Source organism: Paralichthys olivaceus, chromosome 6, assembly GCF_024713975.1.
Source record: "Paralichthys olivaceus isolate ysfri-2021 chromosome 6, ASM2471397v2, whole genome shotgun sequence".
Classification (NCBI taxonomy): domain Eukaryota; kingdom Metazoa; phylum Chordata; class Actinopteri; order Pleuronectiformes; family Paralichthyidae; genus Paralichthys; species Paralichthys olivaceus.
The window spans coordinates 11,930,156-11,948,094 of NC_091098.1; the positions used below are offsets into that span (position 1 = coordinate 11,930,156).

At 40.4% G+C, this 17,939-nt stretch overlaps 1 protein-coding gene across 13 annotated transcripts in view; it reads right to left on the bottom strand.

Annotated features, from left to right (window-relative positions):
* The window catches only part of kazna (kazrin, periplakin interacting protein a), a 166,151-nt gene that overhangs the window by 10,973 nt on the left and 137,239 nt on the right, over positions 1–17,939 (bottom strand). For 7 of the 13 annotated variants that reach the window (XR_011243122.1, XM_020088888.2, XM_020088886.2 and 4 more), the window contains 5 exons: positions 13,192–13,383; positions 3,829–3,965; positions 2,952–3,122; positions 2,426–2,509; positions 1,190–1,379 (listed from right to left, as the gene is read on the bottom strand). Coding sequence is in view for 12 of the 13 variants with exons in the window: in XM_020088888.2 (XP_019944447.1) it covers positions 1,190–1,379; positions 2,426–2,509; positions 2,952–3,122; positions 3,829–3,965; positions 13,192–13,383 (774 nt within the window). In the remaining variant the exon portion in view is untranslated. Of the gene's footprint in view, positions 1–1,189; positions 1,380–2,425; positions 2,510–2,951; positions 3,123–3,828; positions 3,966–13,191; positions 13,384–17,939 lie in introns of those variants that run through there. The other 6 variants (XM_020088889.2, XM_020088895.2, XM_069525929.1 and 3 more) reach the window with 3 other exon arrangements.

Here is a 17,939-nt window from a genome sequence, read left to right on the forward strand (position 1 = left end):
TAACACTCATTAATTCAAGAGCTTATTCTAAATTGGGAAATTATATAAACATAGTAAAAGCTCCCAGCTGCAGTAATGTTATAATAATGATAATTCTTTTTTCAATAGTAATAATGACAGGCTTGATTTATCCATTTGGAGCTGAAATCCAGATCTGACACGATACTCGACAATGATTACTGTTGTTGATGTTGATTATTAGCATTATTATGATAATTTCTACAACTATTAACTGGTGCTGCTCATTAATAACATAATTGAGGATATCACTCTTATTATTTTCATTGGAACAACCAGTCTGACAGAGAGACACAACTGTTCCTGGTGTATCTCCCCTCTTTTCCACCCACCACTACTATCTCCCCCATATTTCTCCTCTCACCCCAACCAGTCAAGGCAGATGGCCGCCCACACTCAGTCTGGTTCTGTTGGAGGTTGCTACCTGTTAAAGGGGAGTTCCAAGTGTTTGCTCATTGTGGGAACTGTTGGGTTCCTCTATAACATTGTAAGGTCTTCAACTTACTATGTAGAGTGCCTTGATGTTATGTTTGTTATGATTTACTATAATATACAATGCTACACTGATACTATTGCTACATAAATACAATTTAATTGAATAAACATCAAACACAAACTGCTTCATCACTAAAAGTTTCACCTGAATTTTGAACAACACCACAGTATATGGACGAGGGACGTTCAGCATCGGTTCACATCTTTTGTGTACACCTGTGCAAGTCATATCGGTGGTGGTGAACCAATAGTGCCCAATGTTCAGAGGGGCCAAAAAAATGTATTAACAAAGTCCAGTGAAAAAAAGCTGTAGGAATTGTGCAGACAAAATGTTTAAATCCACTTCTGACTTTATGAAAACAGTTGCACACGCTAACGGCACATAACAATGAAACCCAACCAATCCTAAAGTGCCACTATTCTGAAATGTGGAGGAACAGCTGTGTGCAGCAAAGACAAATGGAAGCTGCAAAGCCAAAGGTTTGTTCACTGTATCTGCTCCAAAAAGCAAATGAAATGTCACGACCAGAGCAGCAGGGGTGGCCGATAATGTGGACACATTGAGCAGATGGCACGAGTCAATGTGTGTGAAGCCGGTGGACATGAGAATGCAGGCGGTGAATGACTGTAAAAATCGTAGTGTTAATGAAAAGGATGTTCGAGTACGTGTGCCTACCTTGTCTGTCCGTGGGATGCCCGGTGTGGACATAAAGGGTCTGCTGACTCTGTCTGATTGCAGCAGTCAGGGGGAGGTCCGCCTGCATCACCCACTCTTGGTTGTTACCATTGACAACAGTCTCCGTGGGCATGGCCAGAGAGTGACGCTTGGGCACGTCCTTGGTCAGGGTGGCTAGTGACTGTTTGGCCTTAAGAAGGTAGACAAACACAGGTGCCAAGGGTAAACCTACAACAAGCAACAATCCTGGAGAGAAACCTTGCTTGGTGGTTGTATTTAAGTGAGTTGGTGTTATTGTTTCTATTTATGCATTTTTTGTATCTGTGTGCACATGTTCATGTTATATTATGTATCCAGAATCCTACTGAACGTCTCATGCCTCACATGGGCTGTAATTGTGTTTGTCTTTTGTTGTGTGAAATCTTGCTGCAGCTCACTTGCTGCAGTAAAGAGAAAAAAAATAGACAGAATGTCTGCAGGAGATGTTTTCCTCCTTTCGGGGGTGGAAGTTAGGGGTTGGTGGGGGATAATAATGGAAATACTGGATAAAATGAAGCTTTTCCACAAGTTTAATGAATACATTTGCTCTGCAGAGCCCTGTCACAATGCACAACTCACCATGTTTTAGCAGGAACAACAATGAGCCACTGGAGCCTTGGGAGATGTGTTGGTATACGTGTGGTTTGTGTCTATCAGGAGCTTTGTTTGTTTGTGTGTGTGTGTGTGTGTGTGTGTGTGTGTGTGTTTGCTGATTAGCCTTGGCACATCAGTGTTTTGCAAATGCTTCAAATCTTGTTATTCTGCAAATCATATCATCATGCCAAGCGTCGACAGGCTGCAAATCAACACCCGGCACAGTCAGCTACATTGCAATCATTTCTACCTAGCAGCGGTCAAACGATTATCAATCATAGTGTTTGCTTCGCAGAACACAATCCCAATCACAAACCTTTGGAGTAATCATTAGTTGTCAGAATATTGATGTATTTTTCCCTGCATGCATTCTTATTCTCCTATTCTGATAAATCACAGCAGGGGCCCACGGGGATCAGCAGTGTTAGGATCACTGGGTCAGGGGCTCCGTCAGTCAGGGACGGCTGTGGGTTAGTCAAACACGTGCAGCTGAGGAGGGGCTTTCCAAAGACAACAATTAGGTCACAGATAGGAGAGGTTTCCAAAGAGTGGGTGGGGGGGGTCAAGAAAGGTCAAATTTCAAATTTGGGGGACCTGTCTTACCGCCATGACCCTAGATGAGTAGTCCCTGTCCGCAAGACGCTCAAACACCCGGAACTCCATTCTCTGATTGACACAGTTACTCATCTGGGGGGTTGGAGACATGAGGGATGGCTATACCTTATGTTCAAAAGCATTCTGGGTTTCATTATATGCAGGCTACCCAAAATGAAATAAGATTGCACAATAACAGACAGATGTACTGTTCACCCATGAAGCAGTGATCAAAGAGAATTTGTGCTTTCTATTAGTCGTAAATGTCGTCTTATCCCTGTTCTTGTCAGTAGTTTTAACACTTGTGATAAACATGTGTATGAGCTTTAATAACTGGACTTTGATTTACTTCAGTTTAGAGTCCATCTTTCTTTCTTAATGTACTAACTTAATGTGTTTTTATTGGCAACTGTAAATCACACATAAATGAAACAAAGTTGAAATGAATATCAAAGTCAACAATACTGCAGAAAGAGAACATTTGATTTTCAGAGCGGTACTGTCTAGTTCAGCCCCATGTGTGTTTCTGTCTCACCATGGCCAGTTCAGCTTCCAGCTCCTTGATGCGATTCTCCTTGAGGTCAAGCTGCGAGCGCAGCATCCCTGTATGCTCTGTGGCTTCCTTGGTCTGCCGCCGCAGGTCCCACTTCTCCCTCTCTAACAGGTCCTTCTCTTTTGCCAGTGCCTTCACCGCATCCTCGCTCTCCTAGTGGACACAGACATCCTGATGGGTTGGTTCACACATGATTGCAAACTGAATGAATAATTAAAAGAATGAGTCCAACCTGCGAGATAATAGCGATGAACCAAATTCAAAATCAGGGAAGGAACTAAATAATCTAAATCTGTTGTTTTTATGACTTTTAGATGTATATTTATGTCTCTGAGATGAAGGGCCTTTGCAAACCTATTAAATCTGCTGTATATACAACATCCTTCACACTATGTTTGTTTTGTGGCTATGATTTAAAATTACTTTGGAGTGGAGCAGGTTAACAGTTAGATCTCAATATCAAGAGAAAACTTAAAAATCCTCACGGTCACACAAACACAACTTGTCAATATGAATAATATGGTATATATGCAAAGCATTTCATAGCATGGTCATACATGCAGAGAGTGTAATCTATTTTTAAGTAGGAGATTAGTACATGTACAGTACAGTGCACACATCCATAAATTATCCTCATCCACAATGTGCACACACATCTAGCAAGAATTAAACTAATTACAAGAAGCATCACTGATTTACAAAACCAGCTTTAGAAAATGTGTTTTATTTGGCTCCGCTGCTGCTGCTTGGATGTCGATTGTGTTTTTGGTGCAATGAGCGTCCAACCAATACAGCTTTGCATGCACGTGTGTGTGTGTGTGTGTGTGTGTGTGTGTGTCAGTACACATGGCGGCCATACTTTTCTGTGCTGCTCATAGTTGCGTATGAAGTCACGGAGCTGCTCCTCCCGGCTCTCCAGTGTGGCGTAAAGCTGCTGCATCTGGTTCACCAGGTCGGCTTTCTCCGCCTTCAGACGCTTACGGTCAGACTTCATGGCTGCAAGAATGGCCGAGAGAGAAATAGAAAGAGAGAGAGGGGTTGTAAGCTATAGCATCAGATGAGCAGCATTTGGCTGTGGGTGTCTCTGTGTTGGTGTGTGTGAAAACGCTCATATTTACAAAGGCAAAACAGAAGGATGCTTTAAAACAATAGTTTTTTCGTTACCAGACAAAAATGCCTGAAAATATGTTTTTTGAACAGAGCTGTTTACATCATGTACGTATATGTAATTACACAGAGCAGAGGGACATCAAAAATAAACCTGCAGTCCCACATTTTTATTGAATAACTTTAGCAAGCAAAATGATTTATGACGGTTTTTGTTTTTAGTCAAAACATTCAAACAGACAGATTCAGATTTTAGTCACAGAAATGTAAAATTATTTTCAAGGGGATACAACTACACACCTTGTATTGGTTATATTGCTAATACTATGAGCTGATTCATGTACAGCATTTTTTATTTTTGATGACAGGTCCCAGTATTTTTTAAATCTACCCTGAGAGCCTGTATTAACTAATTTACAATATAGGCCAACACTGGCTGTTCAAATACATTAGATATAGTCTTTCTAAATCGACACACTAACACATCTTGGCAGTGTGTGTTTTCTTGTTCACATTCCTTCATGCATAATAAGTAGGTAACTAGGCAGTTTCAGATATGAAGCATCTCAAGTAAAAACATTACAGACACCTGCTGTTGCTGTTTTAATGCCGCGTGACCGCATGTTGATAAAGAAGTGAATCATGAACCCTCCTGTCAATCTCCGCTCCGCTGCCGGCTTCGTTAGAGGCTGCCTCTCCCTCTTTTCATCTATCTCCCTGCCACACACTCTCTCTAATCCTCTGGCAATTCACCCACGCATCATGATAAAGAATATGGTTCAGTGTAGTTATTCACTGAAGCTCTAATTTTCTCAAAGACAACATCTTCGTTTTCTTCCCTCCTCTGCGTCTCCTGCTTTCTCTTGATCCTCTCTCCGTCTTCATGTGAGGCTGTTTTCCAGACATCTGCTTAAGGCTGTGCGTCCCCACGGCTACAGCTCAACACTAGCAGTATACTGTATGTTTTATTTACATCCTGTGTTGTCACACCGTGTCTCTCCACCAATTTCACATCCATTTCCTCTAACCACTCTAACTGTTGGATGTTTCATCTAACATCACACGCTTCTCTTTTTTCCCATACCGTACGTTCATCTCTTTTTTTATACCCCTGTTAGCCAGGTGCCTGTCATTAATTAACTTATATCACAGCCTGGTGATTGCGTGACATTCACAAGTTGGGGAGCGTGCTTGATCGAGTGGCATGGAAGTGCAGCTTCACAAGGACAGATTCACCCTCTCGTTTCCCCCCTTTCATTTCTGTCACCGTTTCATATCTCCTTCTTTCACCCATTTCTTTTTTAATGGTGGAATCCCCAAGCCGGAGGAAAATGCAGACCAAAGTGTCCTGCGAATGAAAACAAGAAACATCCCTTATTGGCCAAGAGAAACAGGAAACCTCCCAGCACCTGCCTTAGGAAGTGAAATCAAAGCCTTCTTTGAGACGAGCCTGCTGCTGCTTCACATCCTGCACCTGTGACCGTTGGCAACATCGACTTTCCTACAAGAAAGCACTCACTGTCACTTGGTAAAAGGATCCATTCACAGCAGAAAATCACGTTTGCACCATTACTTTCCATTAAAAACCGATGTATGGACACATTTAATGAACAGGGATGGTCCATGCTCTTTGCAGTTATATTACAATAAAAAACTTACACGGCGAAGCACTGGCATGCCTCCATCCGATGACAGCCATATTAATGACCAGCCTACTCTGGCTCGGTCCAAGCCTCCAAGAATTATTACCAGATTAAACAAGAGGGAACCACCTGGGAACCATACAGAGCCGAGGCTAATGTGTGTGGAGCTGCAGATGGAGGATGACATAGAGAGGAAGCTACCCGACAGTCTTTAATTTCTATGAATATGTTTTGTGTATTTCGAATAGTAACTATTTTGATTAAACCTATTCCCTGCTTGTTTTGACTGGAAGCAGTAGTTGTCTTTGTGTGCTTGACATGCAGATCCAAAAACTATAAGCTACCCCCTGCTTATGTAAGTAGAAGAAGAGCAGTTCAAACCTCATGCAGAACAAACATGCACCATCTAAAGTCCAACCAGCCCTGTGTTACAACAAAAACACCTGCCTGCACCATGCACCCTCTCCTGACACGCTCTCCAAAATCTGCATAAGTGTTTTTCTTTGGCCCACTACACAAAACCTCTTTTGTGTCTAAGTAGTTTAATGTGAACATCTACTAATGCAGTGAGCTGAAAGCCTTTGTCTGTGATCATAATCCATTATCAGCAGCCACGATCCGCTAGCATGATCCACAATAACAATCATATGTACCATTGTAAACTGAACGATAAGGCAGGGTATGCATTGGGGGCATGGATATCGTGTGATTGACAGCTAGAGGCATCCTCTGGGTGCAGGTGTAGTTGGGCGTGCCGTTTCACCCTCCACTCCAAAAAACAAAGATGGCACTTGCGAAAGTGTCAAACTCTATTCTTTAAAATGGCAGTTCACAAAACAATGGGTGATGTCGGGGGTGGGGGAATCCCTACTGCTCATAATAAGATGATTGTACAGATGATTATCTCTGGTTAAATAATAACCCTAATATTCAGTGTGCTCTAAAACAAACGAGAAGAGAGCGTGCTGACACGTCTCTGAGGAATAAATGTCCACATCAAGTGCACATTTTATACTATTTATGTTTAAGCAAAAACTGCTGTCCAAACAATTTTGATGTCCATTAAACACCAGACAATAGGATCATAAAGATCTTTACATTAATGAATGGGCCCACTCCACACTGTCACCTCTCCATATAATTTCAGTTCTAAAGAGGAGGCCCAGGCTTTTAGTCTGCTCTTAACATAATTATTTGGGGAGAGAGAAGAAAAGAGACAACGGTTCATTGGAGGAAGTCCATTGTTCACGGTTTGGAATTTTAAATCTACCATCTGAATAATGAAGTAGGAGCCTCTGAGCTGCTTAGTGAGCTTGTCTCCTCACGTCCTCTGTAAACCTAACTCCTGGGTTGTATTGAGTTGATATTCGAACTGGTAGAGTTTAATGGTCCTTTACTATAGAGCAGGTAATGTTACTTTAAAGTTACTGTATCAAGCAGACATTTAATGAGAGTCAGTCAATGTTTTAACCTTAAGTTCTGCAATGATATTTGACCCTTCGTATAGATCTATTCACAACCTATACCCTAGTCTGTACAGCAGTATTGTGTTGCAGAATCCACTGTGCATTTTAATTTATGTCATTTGATCTTATTGTCAAAACTACACAAAATCTTTATCCATAGCTTTTTGAATGGCATTTATAAGCCTACAGTGTCAATGTGGACTCCACATATGTAAAAATTACCTGGAGGCGTGATTTGATCAATGTAAGTCAATGTAATATCGAAAGTAATGGAGACACAACTGTGTGTGTGTGTGCAACTAATGTAACAACAGTAACAGACAAAAGAAGCAACAGGTAGAACTGTGATGCAGATTTTTAACAATGGTACAGGTACAATGCTCCTTTAACGACAGAAGTATCCTTGATCACCACTATGGCCACTATGATCCAAAACACGTGTTTTCATTCTAGACCATTCAATTAGAACCGATGGAGGGGCCTTCAATAACTGTTATGATGAAGCTACATACAGCAATGAGGAAAAACATAAAAAGCAGTGGTAAAGGGCAGAGGTGCGCTGTTAGTCAGTGTAGTGTGAAATGACACTAAACAGGTGGCAGACTGTGTTTTGATGACACACACAGTAGCTGTCTGCTGCTTTCATTAGATCTCTGGATTGACTGGAAGTCCCTCGATTGATAGTAATTACCCAAAGAGGAAACAGCTAATTAAAAATAGCAGAGGTGGCCAACTTTACTTTGAAATTTCATTTAACCCAACTTTGATAAGAAAGTCCAAACCAGAGTTGGGTAAACCTATTAACACCTGTCGACAACAAGCCATCTGCGACAGCCAACTGTGGTTCATTTGCTCATTAAGTCTTTAGAGATGACCATGACTGTTTCAGGCTGTATCCATACTACCACGTTTTCATCTGAAAACGCATTAGCTCTACTACGGATACAACAGGCGTCCACACTACTGCAGAATTTTACAGCCACTAAAATGGAGAAGTTTGGAAACGCTGCTGGCCTCATTTGGGCAGACAAAAACGGTGACGTTCACTCTTGCTTATTGGATATAACAATGTAGCCTTTGCTGATTGGTCAGGCTCCTATCACATGACCCCCCTTTCTGGAAGAAAACCACCGGCATTATCCTCGGCTACCAGAGAAGAACGCAACCCTGTTGTTTTTTTGCTAACAGCTGTTGTGCAGTTGAAGTTTGTCCAGTGGGACATGCATGTGTGAGTGGTCCCGTGATGTGTGTGTTAGAATGGGTTGGGATTCAAACTAATAAGGAGCCAAATGCTTGTGCAGACCAAGGTTGTTTTAGTTTGAAAACAAAATGCTGCTGTATGGATGTAGCCTCAGTGTCCCTGTCATGTGTGTATTTAAAGGTAAGGGAGGGGGGGGGGGGGATCACTGCCAGCAGTAGTTGCTGGGTTGAAGTGTGTGTCCTTTGGGAAAGGGATAAAACCTGCAATTGTGAGTGGGCAGTTATGTGCCTGTTAGCACGATCACAATTACAGTGCTAACAGGCAGATGTCTGGCACACGGTGGGAGTGAGCTCAGGCTTCAACACTGAAACAGTGTGAGCATCACATTGCAAACAAAGGGAGAGGATGAGACAGAGGAAACAGGCTGAGAAGAATTGTTTGTCTCTGCGTCCTCCATTTTGTATTCAGAGAAAATCTGCATTTAATTCTGCCGCAAACCATCTGAACTGAGGTGTGAGTGGCGGCACAGATTCTGTGGACCGTCCCCAAAGTAAACAGGTATTATCTCAAGCGGCAGAGAGCAAAGGAGGGAATGATGCATTTCTTTCACGCTACTGCATCACTCCAGCCTTTTGCTTTTTTTTTTTTATTCAAAGCAGAACCACAGAAAAATAAATAAATATATACTAAAAACACAAAGCTACTCCGCTTCACAATAATTGTTGGTAGCACTTCAATAATAAAAGCCCCCGGGGCACTTCATTCAGTTCTCCGAACATTAGGAAAGAAACTTTGTTGGAGCGTTTGGTTGGATGTTCACAATATGCCAGCCTTGTGAAAACTCGGGGAAATCAAATAGAGTCGACGTCTCGCCTCCAATCAGTTGGAAACATATGGAAATTGCTTTAGTTAATGAGATATTCTCAAGAACATTTGGCCTATGTGTTTTTTTTCTTTAGAGGCCACTTTAAAATCTAACTTTTTCTAACTCCAACAGCTAATGAGTGTTTTTTGCTGTATAAAAAGTAACAAGATGAGGAATGTTTCAGGAAATATTCACATGCACTGGGCATATGTTTGCAAGACTAGGAAATTATTTTCTTGGCCTGAAGACGAGAACTGTACCTGACAGTGAGTTTTTAATTTGGTAGTCGAGTCGTGACTGATGAGAATCAATCAGGAAAGCAAGCATGTAAAAAGATTGACTGATATTGTGACAGATGGGAGCTCCAGCCAATGGAATTACAGATAAACTCCCAATCTCATTGTGATACAATGAAAGCACTGTACATATATTAAATGTTTCATAAAGTCAGAAAAAAATCCTAAAAAAAACTGTTAAAGACATCTCAAAACACACTAAATCGTATTTTCCATGGGGAAAATATATTAACTTCACATGTTAATAATAATAACTCTAATATTGACAGGTTTGAGTTTTGAAACCAACCTGTGAGAACAGATGAAGCAGACTTTATGCTTTTGTTGTTGGCTTGTTTAACTGTATCTGAAACCTCCTTTCTGATGGCAGACTCACACTTGCGTCTTTGGACGTGAATGTTGTTTTCTCTTGGTCACATGAAACATACTGTAACCTTCAGGCTTTTGCAGCCGTCTTTCAGGCCCTGATGTGAAGCATTCCATGAGCACAACATTTTGTTCATCTGTAACAGCCCTAAAAGTGTTTCACCAATATTCAAAAAAGTGAATAATAAGCACTAGCTTTCAGCTTCCTTGTCTTTGCCTAAAATGCCTTTTATTACTAATTGTTTGCTTTTCATGAAACATTTGCTTGTTGCCTCACTACCTTTTTAATATTCTCTTCATTGCCCCCCCGTAGCAGCCCATTAAGATGTTAATATACACAGAAAAACTGTCTTGACTTTAATGGTGTCAAAATATTCATAGAGTTACATGTACATTTGCAAGCTGTCCTTTAAAAATAAACCCACACACTGTCCACATATAAGCCACTGCAGCCTGGAACATTAACACTTTTGATGGAAACGGCTACAAAAACAACACAAATAAGACAGAGAGACAAAATGGGACGACAGATCTCTTTAGCTTAGAATCAACTGTGACAAAATTCACTGACTGCTACCCACCACAGTATAGGAGTTAACTGCCAACCAATACTGTTGCTGGCCCTTCATGGCTTTGTTAAAAAATAGTGAACCACATAGTTTCGGAGAGATGGAGTGTGTCAACTGAGGAATAAAAAAAAGAGCGGGGACCCAGCTGCAGTATGAGGAAGTCATGTGGAAAATAACAACAAAACATATTAACAATTCACAAATCCTGCTACTTTTGCCACAGAATGCAAATATAATTTTTTCACGGGTCACTCTGTGGTCAAAAGCTTCACCTGAACACCAACTTCTGCTCTACTGCTCATATAAAACAGCTTTAAGAGCAAAATAATGAAAAGCAATGGGAAACAGAAGCAAACTTAAATACGACAACAGCCAATTTCCTGTTGTCCTCCTACATACCCCATCTTAATTGCAGACATGGTGCACCCTGCTTAACGTTTCTGAAGCATATAAGCCAAGCAAAGTCTCCCTTTATAAAGCTTTCATTAACCACTGATTACTGTCAGTGCCTGCTGGGGCTAGTAAGCTGTGGCCTTCATTAACAGGCCTGAGTCATACAAATGACTGTACCAGTGGATATAAGTATGTTTTGTACTATATTCTGCTCTGCTCCAATCTGTTATGTTTTTTTTGTTCTGCGAGTGTCGAGTGCAATAAAATCCCCTGACAGCGTGTCATGTGTTTGTCTGATTCCAAAATGGTGGTTTCGTGTTCTGCCATATTCCATGGCCCGATAGGTCTTTGAAAAGGATGATTCACCGCCGCACTGATGACATCTCCGCTTGATGGTCTGCAATCCACCGTGCACTGCCTGGCTGAACTTCTTTAGTACTTTACCCTGTGTACAGTGTCTGTGAGGACACGTGCAGCAGAGAGAAGCCTGCACATTGGTATATCACCAGTTCTGAAACGATCACTATGGCCATTTTGAATGTTAAGCCTCACATCTCCAAAGAGCTCTCTTTTGCTAATTTGCTAATTTATATTTTTAAATTATATTTTACTTGAATTTAAACATTAAAACAAATAATGAAGCTAAAACAATAACTTATTCCACATTTTTATGAAATTTGATCCACAATTGTACTTTCTGTGCCAAAAAACCAAACAATCACTAATCAGCCTGCTCAGGAGAAAAAGCATTAATTTTAAACTTTAAACAAAGGCAGCATGTAAGCCTTAATAGGCAGCTTGCAAGTCAAGCTGTAAGTCTAAATGAGCTCTCTGGAAGAATTACAGAGACTATATCACTTGTTAAAGTTAAAATTATGAACCTGTCAACTGCTAAAATTGATTTTAATGTTTACCCCGAAGTACTTCTCAATGCATTGTTCCAATTAATATATATGCACACACACACACACACACACAAACACACATATATATATATATATATATATATATATTATATATATATATATATTATATATATAATTTAATATTTAGGTTGTTTTTAAAATCACATCTGCCATCAATACAGCAGCAGCTACAGTGAATCTTCTCCATAACATTGGAAATATTTTATTTAATGCATCAGTGTCCTCTCTCACCCCCAGATCCCACTTCATCTCTGGAGCGGAACACATGCTAATGGCCTGTAATGCAGCTAATGGGCAGCATTAACCACACTGTTACAAACACTAATGTTAACATTATGGTGACAAGGAAAAAAGGCCCGGGTTTGAAACCCTCTGGAAAGAAATGCGTCAGGTTTTCTGTGAGTGCGGGGTGGCCAACAGAAAAACACTCGACAGCTGAGAGCAAAATGATCACAAAATGAGTTCAACAGGAAATTGGGTTTTCTGCCACTTCACTTTGCTTACTTTCAATATTTCCATTTGTTCCCCAACAGGGCACACCCACTCACATCAAATGTATTAAAACATTTGTTAACATGTAGGCTACAATAGGTGGAACGGGTTGTCTGACGTTTTTGAGAGTGTCAATGTGCTGTAAACAAAAACACTTGATCTCCACAGCAGAAACACCATGTTATGTCCCGCATCCTGCATGTTGTGCCACCACTCACCTGAATGCTCCAGATTTGAGCTGATTGCTGTTGAGAACACAAGCTCATGTCTGAAAGCAGCTTTATTTTGGAGTATTGTATATGGTGTTTGTTTCTTATCTTTTTTGAATGTGTTAACTTCATAAGTAATTTAGTTTTAATATAAATAGAGATTAAATCATTCATCTTTCCTTTTTTTCTATTTATGCTTTCTATGAGCATTGTCCATGACAAATAAAATATAAACATAATTAGTCTGAATTATTATTTGAGATTTGACTTATTTAATAGGGAAATAACAAGGACATGTTTCTGTGCTGTTTTTGGAAGGAGAAAGGGCAAATCAAAAAATAGATTGTTCTTACTGTGCTCAAGAGACACTGTTGTTATATTCTTCTTGACATTTTACATGTCTGACTTTCTTATTTGACAAGTGAAAGTGAATACAGAAAAGAAATGTTGAGAAAGAGAAGGAGCAGAAACTTTGTAGCAGAACTAATTATTAAGCTATATATTATTAAATCCTGTGTAATTCCTGCCACCATTCAGAAACCATTGTAAAAGACAGGAACTATATGACCCACTGATGCTCTGCAGGATAGTCTCATTGCGTTCTCTCTCTTGCAGCATCACAACCGATATTTTAAAATAATGATGACATGAGTGAAAGAACACACAAAGCTTCTCGGCTCCTTCCTCACCTTGCAGAGCCTCCTTGGCTCGGTCCAGCTCCTGCTCCTTCTGAGTCAGCTGCACGCGTAGCTCGGTGGCAGAGAGCACGTCGGCCGAGCATCCTCCCTGGGTCTCCTCCAGGTCTTTACTCAACATGTCCTTCATCTGCCGCAGCAGGTGCACCTCCTCCTGGAGCTGAGCCACCTCCTCGCGCAGCAGGACTACAACACAGAGAGGGAAAAACAAAGCTTTAAGTGGCTTACGACAAAATATGTATTGTCTTAGTAAAAAAAATGTGTGGTTTAATATTTGCACGGCAACTTCAAACACTTTGAATCGTTTCCAGTAGCTACACACGGATTGTATGCTCACTTGAATACAATCTCACAGAGGTCAATTAGAGTGGCTGCAGAATTGTACGTTTGTAATGTAACTTTTCTCTGCTGCCAAACTTTGTTTCTTACCAGGTCGTGGTGGTGACTTGCTAAAACCTTTAGCCATTGCTTTTACAATACGTCTTCTGATTAGCACCACTCTTTCTGGAACGACTGGACGCGACAGTGACTTGCTATCAGAAAGTACCGAAATGGGGAGATTGGGCAAGCAAGCTGGTTAAGATGCCGATCTCCTTTCCCCTCTCTGACAATGCCGGGTCGTGGATTGCTGATTTAGCCACCAGCAGCAATCTAGTAATTGTGCATCTGTTTGCAACCCTCAGCTCGGAGGAATCGAAAGTTTATTTAAAAGATTCCAGATGACCACAGACTGGATAAACCCAAACAGTTAGTTTTAATCTCAGCTCTTCTGAAGTAAAAGACTCACTTTTCCCAATGACCTGGACCAACACAGACAGCTGGCTTGAGTTTTCTATGAACAGTGATGCTGAATACCATTTCACTCGTAGGAAGTTTAGGCCTTTTGCATCATTGGATTGAACATTTAGAATAAAAGACTTCAGAGACTGGAAACATGCTCCTGAGCACTATTACGTGAAACTTTTGTCTTAAAGCAGAAATAATATGTGCTCCCACTGTGACATTTTGGAAACCCTGGCTATTAAATGATCTATCTTTCATGGTAACTATGACTCTTTGGAATGAAGCGCACAGTCTGACAGTGGGTTATTTTTTATCAAAGTTAAAATATGCATGTAAAAAAACAAACCTCAGCTAGCAAAACTGACCTTTTGATTCCTAAGAATCCAAACCAACATAAGTCATGTCATTCAAGATGGAACAATGGAGCTGATGAGCAAACTGGCAACAGAGCTTATTGTTGAGGAAATAGGTGACTCTTTTTACACAGTCAAAATGGATGTAACATAAGAACAATCCAACAGCTGTGGTTTTACAGCTGTACTGATACATTTACTCAGGAAATGGGGCACTGCTTTGGAGAGCAAAACAGTGCATTCATGGAATTCATTGTGTCACTCAGCCAGGACCGCAGCATCTTCCTGGACCCACTGAACCACTCTCTGGAACAATCTCTCATTGATTCTGAGCTCACCAACAGCTCATTCTCACCCACCTCCACATAATGGCAAACGGACATTGAAAACACGACTCAATAATTTCAACAGGGAACTGATGCAAAGTGTCCTCACAGGATTTAAGGTTGCAAAAACCTTTGGAGTGTCCATAGCTTGATGTAAAAAGTCTTTTTCCAAAAAACGTGTTCTCTAAGCAGAAAAGGAGCAAGTCAAATCCCCAGAAAACTCATTTTCTGGTCTTTATGAGGAGGACCCGACCAAGAAATGGAAGACAGAGTTGAAAGACAGTTTACTGAGGAGATCCGACTTATGGGGAAACACTGTCTGCAGCCTATTCAGGCTCAGTCTGAGCCACTGTAGCATCGTAAGTAGGCCACGATCATATTAGCTGCATTATTTTCGTGTAAGTTGTTTTATTGAACTCTTTCCTGAATACTCTTTCAGCTCTAGCTAGGTGATTACAAATATTTCTTCTTTGACAGTGTATGTTTTCCAATGTGGAATCAGATATGTGCGAGAATACAATTTAAGAGTTGTCATTGTGTAGGCACAATGAAATTAGGAAAGTGTCATCCCCAAAACAACTTGTACTAAATTGAGAAATATTCAAATGCAAAAAATAAGCAATACTAGAATTAAATATAAACAAAAAAAGTATGAAATAAAGTTATAGAGATACATATGAGTAAACAAGTTGAGGTAATAAGGGTGCATACGATAACATTAAAGTGACTGATAGATAAGAATGATGAATGATATCAATAATATGAATACTGCACAGTGTATTTAAGTGGCATGATAAATATGACAGTTATAGTGAAGTGTTTTAAGGTACTATGATATTAATGATGAATAAATGCTCAAAACTGACCAAGGCCTTGGAGTCAGAATGGTGTGTGTACGTTGTGTGTAAAATATAACATTTAATTAAGTTGTGAGAAGACCTTAGCATAATTTGCCATAGTGCATATAATTGACCACATAGTTCAGTTATAATTTACATGTTGACCATTATGGCTGAGATATACTACAGGAAAATAGCATATAGCTCCATGGTAGTATTTTAAAATATAAATATAAGCTATAATTATTTTTTTTCAGCAAAAACAAAAGGCTTTAGCTGTCCGATAAAAATCAAATGCCCAGTCAGTTAATTTGCTCCGGCGACAGGACGGTGTGTAATTGAGAGAAGTAAAGTGCCAAATGACTTTTGTAATGAGCATCATAAGGGTAGACTGGGTCCACTAGATGGAAGAGTCAAGATAGTGATAATATAATTACATTTGTCTTTGAACCTGCTCTGTGTTTTCAGGAATCATGTGAACAGAAGAGGTCGACTAGTGCTTTAAAGAGCTCCTGCCTGGTGTTGTTGCAAAGAAGAAAACCATCAAATTAAAACAGCAGCAGGGAGAAATAGATTTTTTTCCTCCCAATTTCAGCAACTGAAAATGTGTCAGGATCAGCAGTAGATGCAGAACCTCATTCGCTTTGTAAACAAGCCACTACAGACAAATGTCACACTTCAATTTCTCACATTAACCCTCAAAGACGAAATAGTTAATCTAAAAATATGTCTTGTTTTTTTTTACCCCACACTGAAGGTGCTTGTCTAGGTGGGGCACATGGAGAGTAATTTAGAAAAGAATGAGTAGAGACATTCTACTCAATTTCATGCATCCTCAGGGCAGCAAGTGGGCGGGGGCTGATGGGAACTGCCTCATCTCGCATGGCTCCGCCATCAAGTGCCTCGCGTAAATCACACTTCATGCTCTTATATCCCTGCTCCATTATTACTGTGTGAAAAAATAAACTCAATTGGAAATGAATGGGAGATCTGAGGGTTGGGAAACTGAATATGGTAAAATCAGAACTTAAAGTCACTTGAAATATGGAAAATGTACGTGAGCCAACATACAGAGCCAGATGTAATCATCCTGCAGTGTTCAACAGTTCAGCAAAACAGCAAAAGCTTTGCATCCTGATTAGAATCACACCGTGAGTTTTCTCATGTTGCCCTTTTTACAGAGTCTGTCGTCATTATTACATCATTAATAAAACCTGTGACTGATCAATCTGGATATGTAATGTTTGGATTCCAGTGTTCTCTGTTTTAAATGAGCAATATTGAGCCTGTTATTGTTGTGAGCTGTAATGATGTAATGCAGAGCTGGGAACAAACCAAGGATGTCTTTACAGTGCCACTAATTGTCACATTTGGAATATGTGCAGACAGGAATTACACCACAATGTGAGACCCGACAAACTCTGTGACTTGAAAGAAGAATATTTTAGAATATAATGTTCCCAAAGCAACAATAGTACAAACAATGGCCTAAAAACAGGATAAACAAATGTTGATGAGATATTGTACAGCCCTTTTTCTTTTTTCTGTCCATCATTGTTGCTATATGTTACTGACTGATACCGTTCCATAGACTGTATGTAAAGATGTGCACTTCGTCCCACTATGCAGAAATTAAACAGAAGGCCCCGTTTATACATACTGTATGATCAACCAATCGCAAATCAGTCTCATCAGTCAACATCTTTGAGAAAAAGTATTTGTCATACACGCTGACATTTTAGTTTGGTCCACGTTCTATGGAGGAGGCAGGATGAATCACCTGCAGCCAGACCAGCAATCGAGGCGCTTTGGACAAACCTTTGCGGGTCAGTCGTGCCGTCCACGTTTATAAACAGTCTATGACTAATACCAACAGTAGGTGAATAACACATTTACTGGAACTTTCCTCCTCAGGGTTTGACTGAGATACCATCAGTTGAGTCTTCTCTTTACTCAACCACTGCAGGACAGAGATGTTCAACACCACAACAGTGAGAACAAACTAAAATGGAGGATGCGGTTTATATATAGAGCTGTGCTTTACTTGCAATTTAGATCTAATCTGTTTGTGCAACCCCTCCTTTCTCCCTCACCTCTCCTCTCTCTCATGACCAGTCCAGGCAGATGGCCGCCCACAGCGAGTCTGGTTCTGTCAAAGGTTTGTTCCTGTTAAAAATGAGTGTTCTTCCCTCCACACTCACCATATGCTTGGGAACTGTTGAGTGTCTCTCTGTAACATTATAAGGTGTCAACCTTAAAGGCGTTGAGATAATGTTGTTGTGCTTTTCCCAAAAAAAGGACACTGAACTGAAACATCTTTCCTCCACTGAAACTGAAATGACCCTTCAAGTCCAGCACACTGTCTATATGCAGTACACCTGCTCCTTCAATCTAAGTTCACTGACTAAATGAATGAGGATGAGGGCTGCTGCTAAATAATG